This window comes from Oryctolagus cuniculus, chromosome 2 (genome assembly GCF_051225735.1).
Source record: "Oryctolagus cuniculus isolate XC-2025 breed Fujian yellow rabbit chromosome 2, ASM5122573v1, whole genome shotgun sequence".
NCBI lineage: Eukaryota > Metazoa > Chordata > Mammalia > Lagomorpha > Leporidae > Oryctolagus > Oryctolagus cuniculus.
The window spans coordinates 132,335,939-132,356,389 of NC_142868.1; the positions used below are offsets into that span (position 1 = coordinate 132,335,939).

A 20,451-nucleotide genomic window follows, 5' to 3' on the forward strand; every position below is an offset into this window, starting at 1 on the left:
TTGCCTCTGAAGCCCAGGCTTTTCTCTCTGACCACATTGCCTCATGAGCATCACAGATAAACGTCTTCTTTGTGTTAGTAGGAGTCTAGATTACTTATGGGTTTTTCCATCTCAGTGTTTGAACCAGGTAATTCTTTGTTGTGGGGACTGTCTGTGCATTGTTGTATGCTTAGCAGTATCCTTATCCTGTGTTCAGCAGATGCCAGTCTTGACAACCAAAATGGCTCCACTTATTGTAAACTATCTTCTGGGGGTAGGAAAATCATTCCAGATTCAGAATTACTAGACTAAATAATGTTCCAAGTAATAGTTATTCATCATAGCAAATTATTTTATATTATCTCTCATTTACTGATAAATGTTATCAACTGTACATATACAGTACAGTTGAAATTATATTTAATGTGTTATGATTGTTATGGATCAAATGGGAAAGATAACCTTGGTGTGGCACAGTTAGATGCATAGAAACTAACAGCATTTACGTAAAAAATTCCAACCAGCAGGGCCTTGAATACTATGAGTCTGTTAGTGTTACAGTCTCAGCTTTGCCCTGTTTGGTGGTTTTAACCAAATGATAAGGATGTAAAATGCATGCTGACAAAATTTGTCTGAAAAAGCTAGGAATTCTTTAGCATCCAAAAGGATTTCAACAGATTAGAGAAAATGGATTGACTCTCAGAAGACAAAATGTACAAGGAATAAAAGAAGGTCATACCCTTACATTTGAAAAATCAGCTGCATAAAGAAAAGTGGAAGAGATACCTTTGAAGCAATATAGGTTAAACATTATAACAGTAAACCTAGTGTGAGTTGACAATGTCACTTGAGTAACACGAAAACTAATAGCCAAAAAAAACTAATGGCCGTTCATTCTACTAGGTATGTGCTATTTTGAATAAGAATGGATTTCCTGAGAAGGTTTGTTAAAGCAATTCCACTCCTGTGTATATACCCATTAGAAATATATGTCCATGCATACTAAAACTGTTGCAGCATTATTCATAATGGACACTACACTGGAAACTAAGTGTCCCATCAATAGTGTTCACGCAACAGAATACCTTAGGACAGGGAAAATGATCCTGTTACAACCATATGCAACAACACAGATGAAAGGTTCGCTTGTACTCATTGGATAGTTACCTAAACAGCCGATTTTGTGAGTATGTACAAATATGCACTATTAAAATTATATTTTTTAAGATGCAACTAAAGCAATGCTTAAAAGAATCTAATATATATTTTTATTCATACATATTTATGGGGTACAGTGTGTTATTTCAGTGCATTTATACAATGTGTAATGATTAGGTTAGGGTAATTAGCATAGCCATCATTCAAACGCTTGTGTGGGGACCATTCTGAATTCTCTCAATTAGCTATTTTGAGGTACACAACTGTTTGCAGTTAGTCACCCTACTGTGCTATAGAACATTAGAAGTTATTCCTCCCATCCAGCTGTGCCCATTAACCATCCTTCATCCATTCCCTACACTCTTCTCCCCTTTCCAGTGACTCCAGTAATCACTATTTTACTCTATTCTACTCTACACTATTCTACACTACTCTACTTCTGTGAAGTCAACTTTTTAAGCTTTCATTCATAAGTAGTAATATACAATGATTGTCTTTTTGTGTCTGACTTGTTTCACTTATACAATGTCCCCCAGGCTCATCCATGTTGCTGCAACTGACAGGACTGTATTCTTGCTTTGGCTGAGCAATATTCTATTGTGTATATGGAACCACATGTTTTTTGTCTGTTCATCTATCAATGGAACACCTAGGTTGATTCTGTATCATGGCAATTGTGAATAGTACTGCAATAAACATATGAGTACAGGTATCTCCACAACCTATTGATTTCCTTTCCTTTGGATATATACCCATAGTGGAATTGCTGGAACAGATCATGGTTCTGTTTCTAGTTTGAGGAAACTTGATACTGTTTTCCACAGGGACTGTACTAATTTTACATTCCCATCAACAGTGTATGAGAGTTCCCCTTTTCTCTGCATTCTTGCCAGCACTTATCTTTTTATCTTTTTGTTAATAGCCATTCTAACTGGGGTGAGGGAATATTTCATAGTGATTTCGATTTCTCTTTCTCTGATGTTTAGTGTAATTGAACATTCTTTCCTATACTTGCTAACCATTTATATATCTTCTTTTGAAATATATCTATTCAGGTATAGCTCATTTTTAAAAATGCATTTATTTGAATGGTAGAGTTAAAGATCTTCCATCTGTTGGTTCATTCCACAGCTGGACACAATGACAGGGGCTGGTTCAGGCCAAAGTCAGGAGCCTGAAACTCCATCTGGGTCTCCCATATTGGTGCCAGGGGCCCAAGCACTTGGGCCATCTTCCCCTACCTTCCCAGGTACATTAGCCAGGAGCTGGATCAGAACTGTATTAGTCAGGACTTGAACCAGTGTTCATATGGGATGCCAGCTTTGCAGACAACAGCTTAATCCACTTCGCCACAGTGCCAGCACCTATTTGCCCATGTTTTAATTGGATTTTTTTTTTTGGCTGTCAGGTTGAGTTCTTTATATATTCTAGATATAAATTCTGTCAAATGAATAGCTTGCAAATACTTTCTCCTGTTCTATAGGTTGTAATTTTACATTGGTAACTGTTTCCCTTGCATTGCAGAAGCTTTTTAGTTTGATATAATCCCATTTAGCAATTCTTGTGTTGTTTGCCTTACTTTTGGGGTCACATCCCAAGGAAATATTTGTCTAGATAAATGGTCTCAAGAATTTTCCATATGTATTCTTCAACTAGTTTCATAGTTTTAGATTTACACTTAAGACTTTGTTCTAAACATTTTGAATTGATTTTTGTGTATGCTGAGAGATAGGGGTCTAGTTTTCTGAATATGGATATCCAATTTACCCAGGATTACTAATTAGAGACTGTCCGTTCTTCATAGTATGTTCTTGTTGCCTTTGTTTAAAACGTGTTGGTTGAAGATCGTGTGGATTTATTTATTTATTATGTTCTGTTGCTCAGTGTGTCTGTTTTTATTTCAGTGCCATGCTCTTTTAGCTATTGCTTTGTAGTATGTTTTGAAATCAGGTACTGCTTTGGCTATTTGAGGTCTTTTGTGATTCCATAGAAATTTTAGGATTGTCTTTTCTCTTTCTGTTAAGAGTGTCGCTGGTATTTTGACAGGGATTGCATTGAATCAGTAGATTATTTTGTGTAGCATGGACATTTAAAAATATTAATTCTTCAAATCCATGACCATGGAATGACTTTACACTTTTTAGTGTCTTCTTCAATTTCTTTCATCAGTGTATTACAGTTTTTGTTGCATAGTTCTTTCACCTCCTTGTTTTAATTTATTCCTGGGGATTTTTGTAGTGTGTGTAGCTGTTGTAAAATGGAATTGCTTTCTTGATTTCGTTTCCATCTGATTTGTTACTGAGTGTAATGAAATGCTACTGATGGGGGCCAGTGCTGTAGCATAGTGGGTAAAGCTGCCACCTGCAGTGCTGGCATCCCATATGGGCACCGGTTCGAGTCCCAGCTGCTCCTCTTCCGATCCGGCTCTCTGCTATGACCTGGGAAAGCAGTAGAAGATGGCTAAGCCCTTGGGCCCCTGCACCTGTGTGGGAGACCCAGAGGAAGCTCCTGGCTTCTGGCTTTGGATTGGCGCAGCTCCAGCTGTTGTAGCAATCTGGGGAGTGAACCAGTGGATGAAAGACCTCTCTCTCTTTTTCTTTCTCTTCTTCCTCTCTTTATCTCTTTATCTCTCTGCCTCCCCTTCTCTTTCTGTGTAACTCTGACTTTCAAATAAATAAGTAAATCTTAAAAAAAAAGCCACTGATTCTTGGAAGCCAGTCTTATATTCTGCATTTTTAAACTGAATTATTTTTTTTTGTGTTCTTTTGTTTTTTTGTGTGCTGTTTGGTGGAGATTTTAGTTTTTCTATATTTATTATCATATCATCTGCAAACAGGGACAGTTCGCCTTCCTTCTTTCAAAAGTGGATGCCGTCGAGTCTCATGTTGTGACTCTGGGTTTAACTGCTTCCTGCAGTACTTGCATCGTATGTGAGCATCAGTTCGAATCCTGGCTGCTCCACTTCTAATCTAGCTCCCTGCTAATGTGCCTAGGAAGAGCATAAGATGGCCCAAGTGGTTGGGTGGCTGCCACCCATGTGGGAGAGCCAGATGGAGTTCTGAACTCCTGGCCTCAGTCTGGCCACGCGCCAGCCATTACAACTATTTCGGTTGTGAATATCTGTCCCTCTCATATATAACTCTACCATTCAAATGAAAAAATAATTTTTTTTTACATGGCGGCCTTCATTTCTTTCTTCCTGCTTAATTGCTCTACGTAGGATTCCCAGTAATGTGTTGAGTAAGAATGGTTAAAGGGGTTAATTGACCAGTCAGGAGCCTGTGGTTTAATTTCCATGTATTTGCATAATTTCCACAGTTCCTCTGGTTGATTACTATGTTTTTTTCCATTGTAGTCAGAAAAAATATAGGACTTTTATTTCTTGAGATCTGTTTTGTAACTAAAATTACATGTTTTTGATAAATACATTTCATTTATAACTAACACTGATGTTCTTCAAATTTTTAAATAGGATTTACTTGAATCCATTGTTTTAAGAATAAAGAAGGCAATAGAAGATGATGTTTTTATCCCTCTGTATCCAAAGAGGTAAGAAGGTGTTAAGTGTAGATTGTTTAAAACAAGTAATCAAGTAATATGGGCTTGTTTAAGAATGTAATGCAAAAGATGTTAGTGTAAGTGTTTTTCAAAATATGCATATACACATTTGTTATGATGCAAACAGATTACAACAAATACTGCTCAGTCATGTACTATACAAGAGGAATTCAAAAAGTTAGTGGAAGCCGGCGCCGTGGCTCAATAGGCTAATCCTCCACCTTGCGGCGCCGGCACACCGGGTTCTAGTCCCGGTTGGGGCGCCGGATTCTGTCCCGGTTGCCCCTCTTCCAGGCCAGCTCTCTGCTATGGCCAGGGAGTGCAGTGGAGGATGGCCCAGGTGTTTGGGCCCTGCACCCCATGGGAGACCAGGAAAAGCACCTGGATCCTGGCTCCTGCCATCGGATCAGCGCGGTGCGCTGGCTGCAGCGGCGGCCATTGGAGGGTGAACCAACGGCAAAGGAAGACCTTTCTCTCTCTGTCTCTCTCTCTCACTGTCCACTCTGCCTGTCAGAAAAAAAAAAAAAAAAAGTGGAAAATTCACATTACCTTTTATTTCTTTTTTCCATAAACTTTTTGAAGACTCCTCATCTGCCTTACATGATGCTTAGCACTTGTACATAACTTTTGTTATTGTTTACTTTAATGCATCCTAGGAAAAAGAGATGGGAATAGGTGATAAACAACACAGGTTCTGGGCCAGCATTAGGGCAAAGCAGGTAAAGCCACTGCCTACAATGTTGGCATTCCATATGGGCACTGGTTTGTGTACTAGCTGTTGTGCTTTCAATCCAGCTTCCTGTTAGTGGCCTGGGAAAAGCAGTGGGAGATGATCCAAGTGCCTGGGCCCTGCTACCCATGTGGGAGAGCTAGAAGAAGCTCTTGGCTTCTGACTTAGGCCTGGCCCAGTCACACCTTGTACGTCCATCTTAGGCAGTGAACCAGTGAGTGAAAGATACCTCTCTCTGTCTCTGTCTCTGTCTCTCCCTCGCTAACTCTGACTTGCAAACAAATAAATAAATCTTAAAAAAAAAAAAAAAAGTAAAAAGGGGGCCGGCATTGTGGTGTAGCAGGTAAAGCAGCCGCCTGCGGTGCCAGCATCCCATGTGGGTGCTGGTTCGAGTCCCAGATACTCCACTTCTGATCCAGCTCTCTGCTATGGCCTGGAAAAGCAGTGGAAGATGGCACAAGTCCTTGAGCCCCTGCTCCAGCATGGAAGACCCTAAAGAAGCTCCTGGCTCCTGGCTTTGTATTGGCACAGCTCACGGCTGTTGGCAGCCATCTGGGGAATGAACCAGCAGATGGAAGACCTCTCTCTTTCTCTGCCTCTGCCTCTCTCTAACTCTGCCTTTCAAATAAATAATCTTTAAAAAATTATATTAAAAAATGGGAAGTTCAAATAGAAAAATAGGATAAGTCCATCTTTGTGCAAAGTATTTTGAAATTCATGTCTAGTTTTTTATAATACATATTTTCCATGAACATTTTGCATATCACTCATATGCATGGATTTTTTTCACCAAAATAAGCGATTTTTTTTTTTTCATTAAAACATTTATTTCTTGAGAGACAGAATTCCCATCTTCTGGTTCACTTGCCAAATGCCTATTAGAGCTGAGGCTGAAACCAGGAGCTCTTTCCAGGTTTTCCTGCATGAGCCATCGTCTGCTGCCTCCCAGGGTGTGCATTAGCAGGAAGCTAGAAATGGGAGCTAGAGCCAAGACTTAAACCTAGTTACTCCTATATGGGATATGGCAGCCTTTTTTTTTTTTTTTTTTTTTTTAAGATTTGTTTATTTGGAAGGCAAATTTAGAGAGAGGCAGAGAGAGAGGTCTTCCATCTGCTTGTTCACTAACCAGATGACCACAACAGCCAATCCAAAGCCAGGAGCTTCTTCCCAGTCTCCCATGCCAGTGCAGAGGCCCAAGGACTTGGGCCATCTTCTATTGCTTTCCCAGGCTATAGCAGAGAGTTGGATCAGAAGTGGAGCACCTAGGACTTGAACCAGCACCCATATGGGATGCCGGCGCCACAGGCAGCAGTTTTACCCATTATGCCACAGCGCCGGCCCCCATAGGGATGTGGCAGTCTTAACCAGTGTCTTAATTACCATGCCAAATACCTGCCTTTCAGTTCCATTTTTCATGAACTTTTTAAAGTGTTCTTGTAGTTTACCTTATTTCTGCTTTTCTCTGCTTCAGTTGTTCTAAAATTAGTGCCTACCTCACTGGACTTCGGGAATATGAAGAGTGTGCTTAGAGCATTATAATGTCTAGCACTGAGAAATCACAGTATAAGGCCTGGAACACCACTAAGGAACCAAAAACTGCAACTTTGAATTCTGTGTTTACTTTAGATTATGAACCAAATAGGAAGGGTCTTCAGTGAGTTCACAGAAAATGCCTATTTAGAAAAAAACTATACATGGGTTTAAAAATGAACAGTTTTGTCCCAAAACAAATTTATGTTTTAATTCCATGTTTCCACATACTTCAATTTGTTTTTTCTATTTAAATTTATTGTCTTTTCATTTTGTTTTTTTATCTATTATATAATCTGAGCTGGGTCAGGTCGAAGCTGGTAGCCAGGAACTCGGTCCATGTCTCCTACAATGAGTGGCAGGGACCCAGCTACTTGAGCCATTACCTGCTGCTTCTCAGGGTGCACATTAGCAGGAAGCTGGAATCAAGAGCAGAGCTGGGTATTGAACCCAGACATTCCTGTATGGGACATGGGATTTTAACCAGTATCTCAACCACTCCCAAACACCCTCCCCTCCACAGACTTTTTGAAATACCCTTGTAGTATTTGATGCATTGCATGGTCATACATTTGCCAAGAAGGCTTCAGTTCTGGCAGTAATTCACGAGATGCAACTACTCAGTCAGCAATCAAAGTGTGGAAAAGCTTTATTGAGGGGAGAAAAGGAACCTCAGAGGTTTCTGTTATATTTTGACTCATAAAGAGATGTCTATGTGAAAAATTCTTCCCTGGCAAAGCTTGGTTTGTAACATTTCAGCTGAGTGGTACATTCACAGGGTTCAAAAGTATGGGTGTGATTTATTGATTCGTTTATTTAAAAGAAAAGTTGTCTTTGTTCCCACCCTGACCTCTGTCCATGCAGTCTGATATTTCCCCCTTTGTAAATAAATAAAAATCCACTAATGATCACTGGTAGGAATTCCTGTTTATCTTTCTAGAATTTTTCCTGCGAATATAAATAAGTATATATGCTATCATCTTATTTCCCTCTCCTTTCTATAGCAAAGAGTGTATATTGTAGGGCAGGTGTTTGTCCTATCAGTTAAGATATCTTCTTCCCAGATGGCAGTGTCTTGAGTTCTGTACCCAGAACTCTGGCTTTTGACTCCAGCTTCCTTCCATTGCAGATCCTGGGGTACAGCAGGTGATGGCTCAAGTAATTGGGTCCCTGTCATCCAGTCTAAGAAGACCTAGATTGAATTTCCAGTAGCTGCTACAGCTAGGCCCAGTCTAGGCCACTGCAGACATTTGGGGAGTCAGAGTAAACCAGTGGATGGGAGCTCTTGCACACTCACATGCATTCACTCTCTCAAGCTGCCTCTGTAATTTTAAACATGAATAAAATTTGTGGACAGTTACAACTAGTTTCAGACCTTCTTTCTCTTAGTACCTCTTTGAAATCTTTTCATGTCATCTTATCCTCTTTCCTTCATAAGCTGGGTGGTGTGTCATCATATAACTGCTGTTACTGATGAGTATGAGAAGGGTAAATGGTAACCAGCAACAATGTAGACATTGTTACAGACACATCATTCTGCACATGTGCAAATATGTCTGTGAGTAGCATTTTCTGAATGGGACTCTTGGGTCAGAATGTTCATTCATTTGTATAGATATCATCAAAACATCTGCATTTCTATTCCATTCAAATTTAGTTTGGATTGTTTAAAAAAGACCTGTTTTTTAATCTATGGTTCTGAAAAAATAACAATCCTTTGTATTTTCTCCCTTTGTATTTTGTGTCTAATTAGTGCTATTGAAAACAAGACTTCACCACATTCAAAGTTTCAAGAAAGACAGTTCTGGTCAGGTCTAAAGGTAAGCAAAAAATGTTAAAAATACAGGTTTTTATGTAATCTTCTTAAAAGTCTGGTTTATGATAGAAAGGAGAACAGCAGACTCCTGTAAAGACCAAACAGTATTTTAGGTTTTGTGGGCTACATATTCTCTATCAAAACTACAAAAACCTGCTACAGTAGTTCAAAAATATTCATAGATAGTATGTAAACAAATAAACATATTTGTGTTGCTATGTTACATAACTTGTGGACAATGTATATCATGTTATAAAATATGTCACTTTAAAATGTAAAAGCTATTTTTCACTCATGAACCCTACAAAAACAGGAAGCAGGCTGGATTTCACTCTCAATTCCTAATTGGTTAACCCCTGGTCTAAAAGATCAAGGTGAAGTCATTGCCAAGTTATTGGCAATAGGGATGGTAAAGAGAAAATGGGTTCAAAAGATATTTAAGATGGAGCATTGAAAGGACTTGGTAATTAATTACATGTGAGGAGTAAGTCATGGCCAAGTTTCTGACTCTGGCAGCCTGTTAGCTTGGGAAATTTTGGGAGGAACCTCTAGGAGATAGAGGAAGAAGGAAAAGTTTGGAAAGGAAGGTGAGATCTATTTTAGGCACGGCGAAGATATCCCTGGGACAGAAATTTAGGAGTATGGGAGGCAGTTCAGTGTGGGCGTCTCCTGAAATTCAGGAGAACGACTTGAACTGGAGTCAGCTACAATAGACAGGGTTTGGGGCTACGGTTATGAATGACAAGGTCTGAGGAGACTGGGTGAAACACAAGGAAAAGACTAAGGACAGGAATTTGGGAAATACCTGACAAAAGTGGAGCAGGGAAAGTGGTCCTCAAAGAAACCATAGAATGTCTTGTGAGTGGCCTCAGGGAAGCTAAACAAAAGGTTTCCAGCAATGAAGACAAACACTGAATGCCACCAAATACAGTTAAGGCAAGGACTAGAAATGTTTATGGATTTGACATCAGAAGGACATAGATGACTTCAAAAAGAATAGCTTTAATAAGGCGAATTAATGTTTGTCACGTGAGTAAGGGAGAAGACTCGAGGAAAGAGATCAACATCAATAATCATGTGAAAAGTAAAAAATTGACAAACTAGAAAAACTGTAGTCCAATACTCAGCAATAGCAAATATAATACGTCAGAAAGTTCATGGGAAATGCATAGTCTGAAAAAACTATGTATGGAGTTTACATTTTTTGTACCAAAATGCAAAAAAAAATATGCACTTTTTGAAATATCCTCATGTAGTACTGGGAATAAAGTAGAAAATGCCATCAAATTCACAGAAAACTGGATTTGGAGTAGAGAAAGACAACCAGTCTTTTATTTAACATAATATATTGTAAGTAATTATTTCCACAATCACAGATTATTGTTAATCTTACTTTAGATAGGATTCTCTCAATATTGGTAGATTTCTCAAGGACACACAGTAGTGATAATAGCAATGACTTTGACAGCCGTTCTTTATAAATCCTGGGATTCTTCAGTCTAGTAATCAATAGCCTAGGCTCTGAGAGAGAATCGATTAAAGAAGATTTTCATCTGGGAAGGCTGCAATATATGTTATTTGAGACAGATTTTGGATGTTATCCTAGGAAATGAAAATAAGATAAGCGAATTCATGGAGGTTGGAACATATATTCAGAGATGTTTTCTGTTATAAAATTGACAACTCCTGCAGAGCTGTTTTGTTGAGTTTAAGAGTTTGACCATCTTTTTATGTTTGTTAGAAACTTAAAATTGTGCTTCCGAGAAAAGGTGTATGTTCACATGATACTGTATTTTAGCTCTTCCGCAATATTCTTCTTTGGAATGGACTCCTCCAGGATGACATCCTGCAAGAGCTAGGACTGGGGAAGCTGCTGAATCGCTACCTGGTTATAGCTCTTCTTAATGCTGTTCCTGGGCCAGAAGTTGTTACAAAATGCAACCAGGTAAGTTGTGTAGGAACTGAGTGTAATTTTACCATTTTGAAATTCACCTAGTAAAGTCTATTTTGTCACAAAGTAATTTAAATTGTGCTCACACAAGAGCAAGGGGCCTGGTGCTGTGGCGCAGTGGGTTAAAGCCCTGGCCTGAAACGTCAGCATCCCATATGGGCGCTAGTTCTAGTCGCAGCTGCTCCTCTTCCAATCCAGCTCTCTGCTATGGCCTGGGATAGCAGTAGAAGATGACCCAAGTTCGTGGGTCCCTCCACCCATGTGGAAGACCCAGAGGAAGCTCCTGGCTCCTGGCTTCGGATCGGCGCAGCTCTGGCCATTTTGGCCATCTGGGGAGAGAATCAGCATATGGAGGACCTCTCTCTCTGTCTCTGCCTCTCTCTGTAACTCTTACAAATAAAATAAATCTTAAAAAAATAAAATAAAATAAATTGTGCTCACATAAGAGCAAAACATCAGCTTAACAATTTAGGAATTAGGACACTGGTTTACAGTACTACTAATAAGGAAAAGAATGGAAAAATTACTTAATATATGATTATGGGACAACTGGCTGTTTACAAAAAGAATGGTAGATCCTTACTTCTCACTGCTTGAATATACCAATAACAATTTTAGGTGAAATAAAATATTAATGGTAAAAAGTAAAACTATAAAATATACTATGATAAATGACTACATCTGAGAATGAGAGCCCTTTGGAAAGCTTAAAGATGAGGGCAGGCATTTAGTCTGCTATTTAAGATACCCATGTAGGAGTCGGCACTGTGGCACAGCAAGTTAAAGCCCCTGCCTGCAGTGCCAGCATCCCACATGTGCATCACTTCAAGTCCCACCACTCCACTTCCGATCCAGCTCCCTGCTAATGAGCCAGGGAAAGCAGTGGAGGATGTCCCAAGTCCTTGGGCCCCTGCACCTTTGTGGGAGACCAGGAAGAAACTCCTGGCTCCTGGCTTTGGATCAGCTCAGCTCCAGCCATTGCGGCCATTTGAGGAGTGAACCTCAATGAGGAGTAGACCTCTCTGTGTCTACTTCTCTCTGTAACTCTATCTTTCAAATAAATAAAATAATCTTCAACAACAAAGAAAAAAAAAAAGATGACGATGTCCCATATCAGAGTTTGTGGGCTTGATACCCAGCTGTGGCTCCTGACTGCAGTTTCCTGCTGATGCAGTCCTGCGAGGCAGCAGTGACAGCTCAAGTGATTGGGTTCTTACCATATAGGAATCTTAGATTGAATTCCCAGCTCCCAACTTTGGTCCTGCCCAGTCCCAGCCATTGCATGCAACCAACAAATAATATCTCTTATCTCTCTCTCTTTTCTCTCTCTCTCCAAATTAAAAAAAAGGGGGGGGGCAAAAGAAATCATAAGAAGTAATAGATCTAACAAAAATATAGAACTCTAGTGGCTCCAACAACACAGGAAAGGTTTCCAGATGAATTGATCACTGATAAAATTGGGGTTTTGCTCATCTGGCTTACTATACTATTGTTTTTCTGATTTTGTGTTTGAAATAGTAGTAAAAATTAAACAGTGAATTGAGAAACTAGGAAATAAAAAACTTGTAACATCTAACAAGGATTAATGTTCACATTAAGTAAAAAAGCTCTTTACAAAATAGTCAACAGTTTGACTATTCTGATTAAAATGACCAAAGAGGGGCCAGCATTGTAGCACAGCTAATTAAGCTGTGGCCTGTGAGGCCAGCATCCCTTGTGAGTACCCGTTCAAGCTCCAGTTGCTCCACTTCAGCCCAGCTCCCTGATGATACTATTTGGTGAGTGAACCAGTGGATAGCAGCTCTTGATCTCCTCTCCCCTACCCCCATGACTCCACCTTTTAAATAAATACATCTTTTTTAAATATATATGACCTTTGACAAAGGGAAAAAAATTACAAATGTTAAACCTTGAACTAATAGAATATATTCAACTTGCAGGATCACTGTAAGATTATGTTAATACAAATCCATAGATAAGTATTTATTATAAACCATGTGTCTTTCTTAACAGATAGTAGCTTCTCTGCCAGAAAAGTGGTTTGAAAATTCTGCCATGAGGACATCTATTCCCCAGCTAGAAAATTTCACTCAAGTTTTATTGCAGTCTGCACATAAGTTGTCTACAACCGAATTCAGGTAATACATATTTTATTGTTACTTCCATACTTGGGAGTTCAAGGATTTTGCATGCTCTCAGCGATTTTTAGATATATTTGTATTTATGCTGTACTTTTAAAAATCTTTTGAAGATTTTGTAATACGAAATATCTTGATAGATATTTTCATGGTTAGTATTGAAATGGCTCACTATTTTATAGTCACCCTTCATATATATTCATATTTTTAAATGTAAATCTCCTAAAATAAGCACTTCCAAAAAAACTGAAGCACAGGGAAATTTAGAATTAAGGCTGTAATCAAAAACTCCTTTAAGCAATTTAAAATGTGTTTTCAATTTTCTTGGTCATTTTAAAGATTGAGCACTTGTTCAGTACAGGTCTGCAGCCAGGTATTACCCAACAGTAGCTGAGTTTCTGTTCTGAGTATCTCATTCACTGCACAGGATGTTTGGGGCTTAACTACAGTAGTGTTCTGGTAAACTACTGCCCAAAAGATTTTTTTAACTCAGATTTTTATAGCATTTTTGATATCTGTGGTGTAAATAACTCTCATGATAATGGCCTATACAGGCTGAGAGCAACACATCACTACCAAAATTTCTGCTGATAGATTTGCTCTGAGCTGTTCTACCTTTTACAGTCATTCACACTGACATTTGCCAAAATATATCCACTAATATTTATATTTCACCTTTTTGTGGAAAATACAGCATCTCTATTTTATGTTATTTTCAAGTAAAACTTTAATTTTATAGATTAATGACTGATATGCAGTACAGGTATAGAATTTACCACTGTGTCCAAGACATTACACTTTTAAGGGGGAAAATGTTCTTTTGTTTTTCAGAGATGAAGTCAAAGAAATCATTCATATTCTGGTGAAAATAAAAGCTTTGAATCAAGCAGAATCTCTCATAGAAGAGTATCATCTAGACAGTATTAAATCACTAATTGAAGATATTTGAATAAATCTTATAAGAAAGTTCTAAAATGATATTTTAATACAGTCACACTCAGTTCCTTTGCTTGGGGAAAAAACAAAACCTAGTGCCTCTTAATTCCCTGCAGTGGAGGGTGGGCTCTGCAAGAAGGCAGTAAGTACCCCACGCCTCTGCTCCCTGGGCTCTGCCTGCTGCTGCCATGAAAGGCTGCCCTTCCTCACTCATTCGGTGGTGTTTGAATGAATTAAATGCACAGGAGCATAAAAGTTCAACATTTTTTTAAAATTCTTTTGACTTCTTTGCCAATTTAAGAAATGTAGAAACCTTGCTTGAAGCTGTTTTGGCAAAATGAGCATGTTGTCTGTCCTGAACACAAATATCTTTAAATACTTAAACCATCTATTTTAACTACTTTTTTTAATAATTAAGTTAATATGAGACTTTTTATTATTATTTTTTTTTTGACAGGTAGAGTTAGTGAGAGAGAGAGACAGAGAGAAAGGTCTTCCTTTTTCCGTTGGTTTACCCCCAAAGTGGCCGCTACGGCCAGCACGCTGTGGCCAGCACGTTGCGCCGATCCAAAGCCAGGAGCCAGGTGCTTCCTCTTGGTCTTCCATGCAGGTGCAGGGCCCAAGGACCTGGGCCATCCTCCACTGCACTCCCGGGCCACAGCAGAGAGCTGGACTGGAAGAGGAGCAACCGGGACAGAATCCAGTGCCCCAACCGGGACTAGAACCTGGGGTGCCAGCACCGCAGGCAGAGGATTAGCCTAGTGAGCCATGCGACCATTATGAAACTCTTAATTAGAATAAATTATTAAATATTAAATGGTTAAGGCATTGGGAGGCAGTTGGTAACTAATGATTGTCAAATTGTCTTTTAGAAATTATACCAATTTGTTGTACCAAACCAGATGTGAAGGGTACCAATGAATTCTACCAGTAATACATGTTACCATTTTGGTAATTCTTAACAAATTTGAGCCATAAGAAGAATCTTATTTTAATTGCATAGAGAGTAACGATGTGTTGGTTTTGGCCATTTATAATTCTTTTTGAAATAACCATTCCTTTTCTTATGAATATGTAAGACTTTTGTATTTTAAAAATACTGATCTTTGCCCTTCTTATGTTGGAAATAGTTTTTGTCATATGCCATTTCTCTTGATGTACTAAGTCATTACTTCATAGCAAGTCACTTTTGTTGCTGTCGTTGTTATGAGTGATAGGATTAAAAAGAAAACAGGCTGGCACTGTGGTGTAGTAGGCTAAGACTGCCTGTGGCACTGACATCCCATGTGGGCACCAGTTCTTGTCCTAACTGCCCCTCTGCTAATGGCCCAAGTGGAAGCAGTGGAAGATGGCCCAAGTGCTTGAGCCCCTGCACCCACGTGGGAAACCTGGAAGAAGCTCCTGGCTTCTAATCAGACCAGCCCTGGCCATTGGGGCCATCTGGGGAGTGAACCAGAGGGATGGAAGTCATCTCTGTCTGTCTCTCCCTCCCTCTCTCTAACTCTGCCTCTCAAGTAAATAAATAAATCTTAAAAAAAAAAAAAAAAGGAAACAGGTATCTTAGATACACAGAACGTGTGATTCACTTTCTGATGAAAAACATTTATCTAAGAAAGAGGCAAAATAATTAAAAATAATAATAAAATTTGTGGAGTTTGGTAGTAATTTTCTGTTTGTTCAGTAACTCAAGGGCAACCCTAACTATATATTTTGAAAATTGTTTCCCAAAAGATAATTGGAAAAAAAAAGATGTTTATTTATAATTGAAGAATGTATATCACCCCTGCTTTTGAAGCTACATGTAATTTTAACCACTAGGTGTATTATATCTATTGTAGTGAATCTGAGTGATTTGCTAGTCTGAAGGATTTTTTAATAAAGTTTATATTACTTACACTAATTATGCAATAGAACATTGCCTAGGAATTCAAACCATTGCTGAAAAGCATTTAGCAGTCCTACTCAGCTACGGTCCTGAGGTACCTGCCTCCTTCTCTCTGCATGTTTGCAAAACCGTGTGTGTCTGTATGTGTACATATACATGAAGCTTTGTTTTTGAAATTATATGAACATGAAATTTGTAACTTTTTTTACTATTAAAGTGTGCATTTAGAAATTATCCTCTGACTTTTGGATTTAGTTAGATGTGTTTGATGTTTTCCCTTATGTTTTTAAAGTAAGGAGAGAGACTTTCTGTAGAGGAAAATATTAGAACTGTTTTCAAAACTGCAAATTGACATTTTAAAAGTACTCTGATGGTTTCACTTCAATTACATTATGCCTGGAGTTAAAAGGTTTTTATCTGCCAGATAGCTATAATTTTTTTTAGATTTTAATGTATTTATTTAAGAGGTAGAGTTACAGACAGTGAGAGGGCGAGACAGAGAGGTCTTCCTTCCGTTGGTTTACTCCCCAGATGGCCGCAATGGCCAGAACTGCACTGATCCGAATCCAGGAGCCAGAAGCCTCTTCCTGGTCTCCCACGCGGGTGAAGGAGCCCAAACACTTGAACCATCTTCTACTGCTTTCCCAGGACATAGCAGAGGATTGGAAGAGGAACAGCCGGGACTAGAATCAGCGCCCATATGGGATGCCGGCACTGCAGGCGGAGGAGTAACCCACTGCGCCACAGTGCCGGCCCCCGATAGCTATAATTCAGAGAGGTTTTTGAAGTTAATTAACCCTCAGTTTCATTTTCTTTGTTCCTATTGCTATGAGATGGATGGAATAAAGGAGACATACACAAGTAGCAGGAACAAAACGCTGATTGGCAACTCATCTCACACCATAATGCTTTCCCTGGATATTTTTTTTTGTGCACATAAAGAAAAGAATGTCAAATTTTACAGAATCCAATGCATAACTTTAAATTGCAGCAAGCCACCTCAAAACAATTAATTTGTATAATTTTAGGCTCTTATCAAAATGATAACTTATGTAGATGATGCCTACGGAATACCATATGTGGTATAAAAACTGAAAAAGATAAGAACAATATCCCTTATTAACATATGAAATACACATTCTTAAAATATTAGCAGTGGGTAAGAAAAGATGGTAATAATATATCTTGGCCAAATAGGTTTTATTCCAGGAAAGCAAAGACTGGAGGTTTCTTATGTTATAGGACTTTTATTGCTAAAATTGGAGAAGTCTTGGGAAAACCAAAACATGTTGGTTACTCTGTTGCCTTCATTCAACAGATTTCCTGGACATTCTGGATAACTGGCTTATTTGGAGCAAAATGATCTGCCTTGAATTTCACCTCTTAATCTGCTCTTTCTGTAGTAGACATTTTTTTTTTTAAAGATTTATTTATTTGAAAGAGGTACAGAGAGATCTTCCATCCACTGGATCGGCCTCTCACCCTACCTGCACCCATGAGGGAGACCCGGAAGAGGCTCCTGGCTCCTGGCTTCACATCGGTGCAACTCCAGCTGTTGCGGGCAATTGGTGAGTGAACCAGCTGATGGAAGACCTCTCTCTCTTTCCCTCTCTCCTTTCTGTGTAACTCTGACTTTCAAATCAATAAATAGATCTTTAAAAGGAAAAAAAAAAGACAAATGTAGGGTGGGTGTTTGATGCACTGATTAAGATACCATGTGGATGCCCACATCCCACATCAGAGTGCCTGGCCAGAGTCCTGGCTGTGCTCCCAATTCTAGCTTCCTGCTAATGCACACCCTGGGGGGCAGCAGGTAAGTGATTCCCTGCCACCTTCTTGTGGACCTGGGTGAGTTTTTGGCTGTAGGCATTTGGAGAGTGAACCACGGTGGAGAGACTGGGGAGGAATCTTTGTTTCTCTCTCCCTCTAAAATAAAATACATATTAAAAAAAAAAAAAAAAGGTGCATACAATTATAAATTGGTTCTTGGGCACGAACAACAAACTCTGTGACATCAGCAACATAAAGGGAGGGGCAGGGCTTCATGGGAGTATTTTTTTTTTTTTTTGAGAAATGCCAGCATAAAGCACTTTATCACAAAAATAAAACTTGTGGTGCTAAAGGGAAGGGAGCAGCAAGTTTGTCTCACCAAAGGAGTATGCAGGACAAAAGCGGTGAGGGGTTCAGGAGGAGGAGCTGGGAAACTTGGAGATGAGCAGAGGCAAGCATCAAAAACCAGGAGATACTAGAGCTGTGATCACCAGCTTTTTCTTTTTAAGTGTTTCTTTGAAAGGCAGAGTGACAGAGCAATAGGAGAGAGCTTTCATCTGATGGTTCACTCCCCAAATGCATTCAGGCATTTGGCCTAGACTAAAGCCAGGAGTCTCTAATATGAGTGGCAGGGACCCAAGTACTGGGCCCTCATTAGCTGCCTTCCCAGGGTGCTGCAGTAGGAACCTGGCCCTCTGATAGGGGATGCGGATGTCCCAAGTGACAGGTTAACCTGCTGGGCCACAATGCCCACCACCAGAATCTTAATAATTTTTCATGATGACTGGGCTTTAACTGGGTAAGTTAAAAATGGCATATTCAATTTAAACTTTCAATTCAAGACACCAGTGCTGAACTAAAGTTCTTAACATGTAGGAAATAGTTTGGATAGTTACAAGATTATAAATGTCTGACGATCTATTAGAGAAATCACAGATGGGGTTGGGGGTGTGGGGAGATCTCTACTGGTCCAGGCACAGATACCTGTAGTGAAGATTGCAGTGAAAGTGATCTGCTTTCTAAAGGCAGAGGTAAAGGTTCTCCCCACCCCTAGTTCAGTTGGGCTTTTAATTTGACCCAGGGACATCCCTCACATTGGGGAACAATTCAGCTCTCAACAGTGTCTCAGATTTGCTTGGCTTTGCAGCACAGCAGCAAGAATGCTTACTATATAGTGGATCGAAATTTTATCCAAAAGCAAAACTTCCTGTAAACCCTCAACACCAACTCCTATTCTAAAGTTAACCCACCACTTGTACTGTTAATACGTAACCATATACTTAATCGGAAACCCAGATCCAGAAGGCAGAACCTGCATCTTCATCCCAAAATGAAAACAAAATGAATAACCTGAGGTTTATGGCATATCATTCAGATAAACATACACAAGGAGAAAGAGGAAGTGGAAGTGTCAGAAGCAAAGCTGAGTGATCAAACACATTTGGTTGAGGTAGTTACTCCTGGTGTGGTGGGACATCTGGAAAAGCTCCCTGTGGATTCATGTGCAAATACTGAGGCACCAGACCCTCCCTCCATGGCAGGGAGGAGGCCATTCCTGTCATTCCAGTTAGGGAAGCTCCAAGTGGAGAAGAGGACAGCGGCATGTGATGGGATGACACCACAGTTCCCACTTAGTCTCAGGAGGTGGAGGTTTGATTCTCTCACATATACTTGCCTAACATAAACTTGAAGGGATTTTTCTGCTCTGGCGAAATCCGATTTCTTTCCATCTTAAAGCGTCTCAGTGCACTGCACTAATACTGCACCACACCTCAGGAGGGTGCTCCTGGAAGGTCTCCTGAGAACATGGTCTTCACCTTCATGCCCGTGGCCAGTGCAGATGATGGACAAGTGGTGTGATGGGCACGGTGGACCAAACACAGACCTGCCAAGAGTTCTGCCAGGTGTAGATTTTCTATGCAATGGAAAGTAAGTTGGTATCAATAAGATGTCAAGGAATGTGCAAGGTAAACAAAGAAAAACATGTAACAAATTCACACAAAACAGAATGAGAAGTGAATCAGAAAAGGTGGTTCACTACAAACACACACACACACACACACACCACTCACAAAAAAGAAGGAAAGTAAAGGAGAAAATGAGGCACCAAAAAGGTATTACATGCAAAAAATAACAAACTGACAGAAATCCTTCCATATACTAATTGTACTTTAAATATAAATGAATTAAACTCTTGTGAAAAGGAAGAAATGGGCAGCATGAACAAAAAATAAAACCTAACATGATCCTATAGACACACCTGAAAGCCAAAGACACAAACCCATTCAAAGTCAAATGATGGAAAAAGATGTTCCATGCAGATAGTAACCAATAGAGCAGGAGGGGCTAAACTAATGTCAGAAAAATGAACTCTAAGCCAAAAACTTAATAGAGACAAAGGACATTCTGTATTGAGGAGGGTCAGTTAGTAAAGACAATACAATGGTTATAATCATGAATCCACCAGACTCCAAGATGAATGAAGCAATTATTGGCAGAATTAAAGGGAGAAAAAGTTCTACAATAGTTAGAAACTTCAAAATTCCATTGTCAAAATGAATTGAATATTTAAACAGTAGGTCCATAATGAAGAGAGAACATCAGAAACTACTAACACTATATCCAACAGTAGCACAATACGGTTTTCTCAGATGGACACGGACCATTCTCCAGGATGGCCACAAACCAATATTCAAAGACTGGGGCCAGTATTGTGGTACAATGGGCTAACCTGCTGCTTGCAATGCTGGCATCATGCACTGGATTGCTGGTTTGAGTTCCAACTACTCCATTTGCAATTCAGCTCCCTACTAATGACCTAGGAAAGCAGTGGAAGATGGCCTAAACACCAGAACCCCTGCCACCCGTGTGGGAGACCAGAATGAAGCTTTGGCTCCTGGCTTTGGCCTGACCTAGACCTGGCTGTGGGGCCATTTGGGGAGTCAACCAGCAATGGAAGATTTCCCTCTCTCGCTCGCTCGCTGGCTCTCTCTCACTTGG

The 20,451-nt window shown here is 39.6% G+C and overlaps 1 protein-coding gene across 10 annotated transcripts in view; it reads left to right on the forward strand.

Annotated features, from left to right (window-relative positions):
* Positions 1 to 20,451, forward strand: part of GCFC2 (GC-rich sequence DNA-binding factor 2) — a 56,868-nt gene that overhangs the window by 30,788 nt on the left and 5,629 nt on the right. For 3 of the 10 annotated variants that reach the window (XR_011386511.2, XM_051842720.3, XM_051842717.3), the window contains 5 exons: positions 4,610 to 4,686; positions 8,709 to 8,775; positions 10,570 to 10,716; positions 12,736 to 12,860; positions 13,692 to 15,915. Coding sequence is in view for 3 of the 10 variants with exons in the window: in XM_051842720.3 (XP_051698680.3) it covers positions 4,610 to 4,686; positions 8,709 to 8,775; positions 10,570 to 10,716; positions 12,736 to 12,860; positions 13,692 to 13,809 (534 nt within the window). In the remaining 7 variants the exon portion in view is untranslated. Of the gene's footprint in view, positions 1 to 1,673; positions 1,847 to 4,609; positions 4,687 to 8,708; positions 8,776 to 10,569; positions 10,717 to 12,735; positions 12,861 to 13,691; positions 15,916 to 16,999; positions 17,250 to 20,451 lie in introns of those variants that run through there. The other 7 variants (XR_016230253.1, XR_016230255.1, XR_011386510.2 and 4 more) reach the window with 4 other exon arrangements.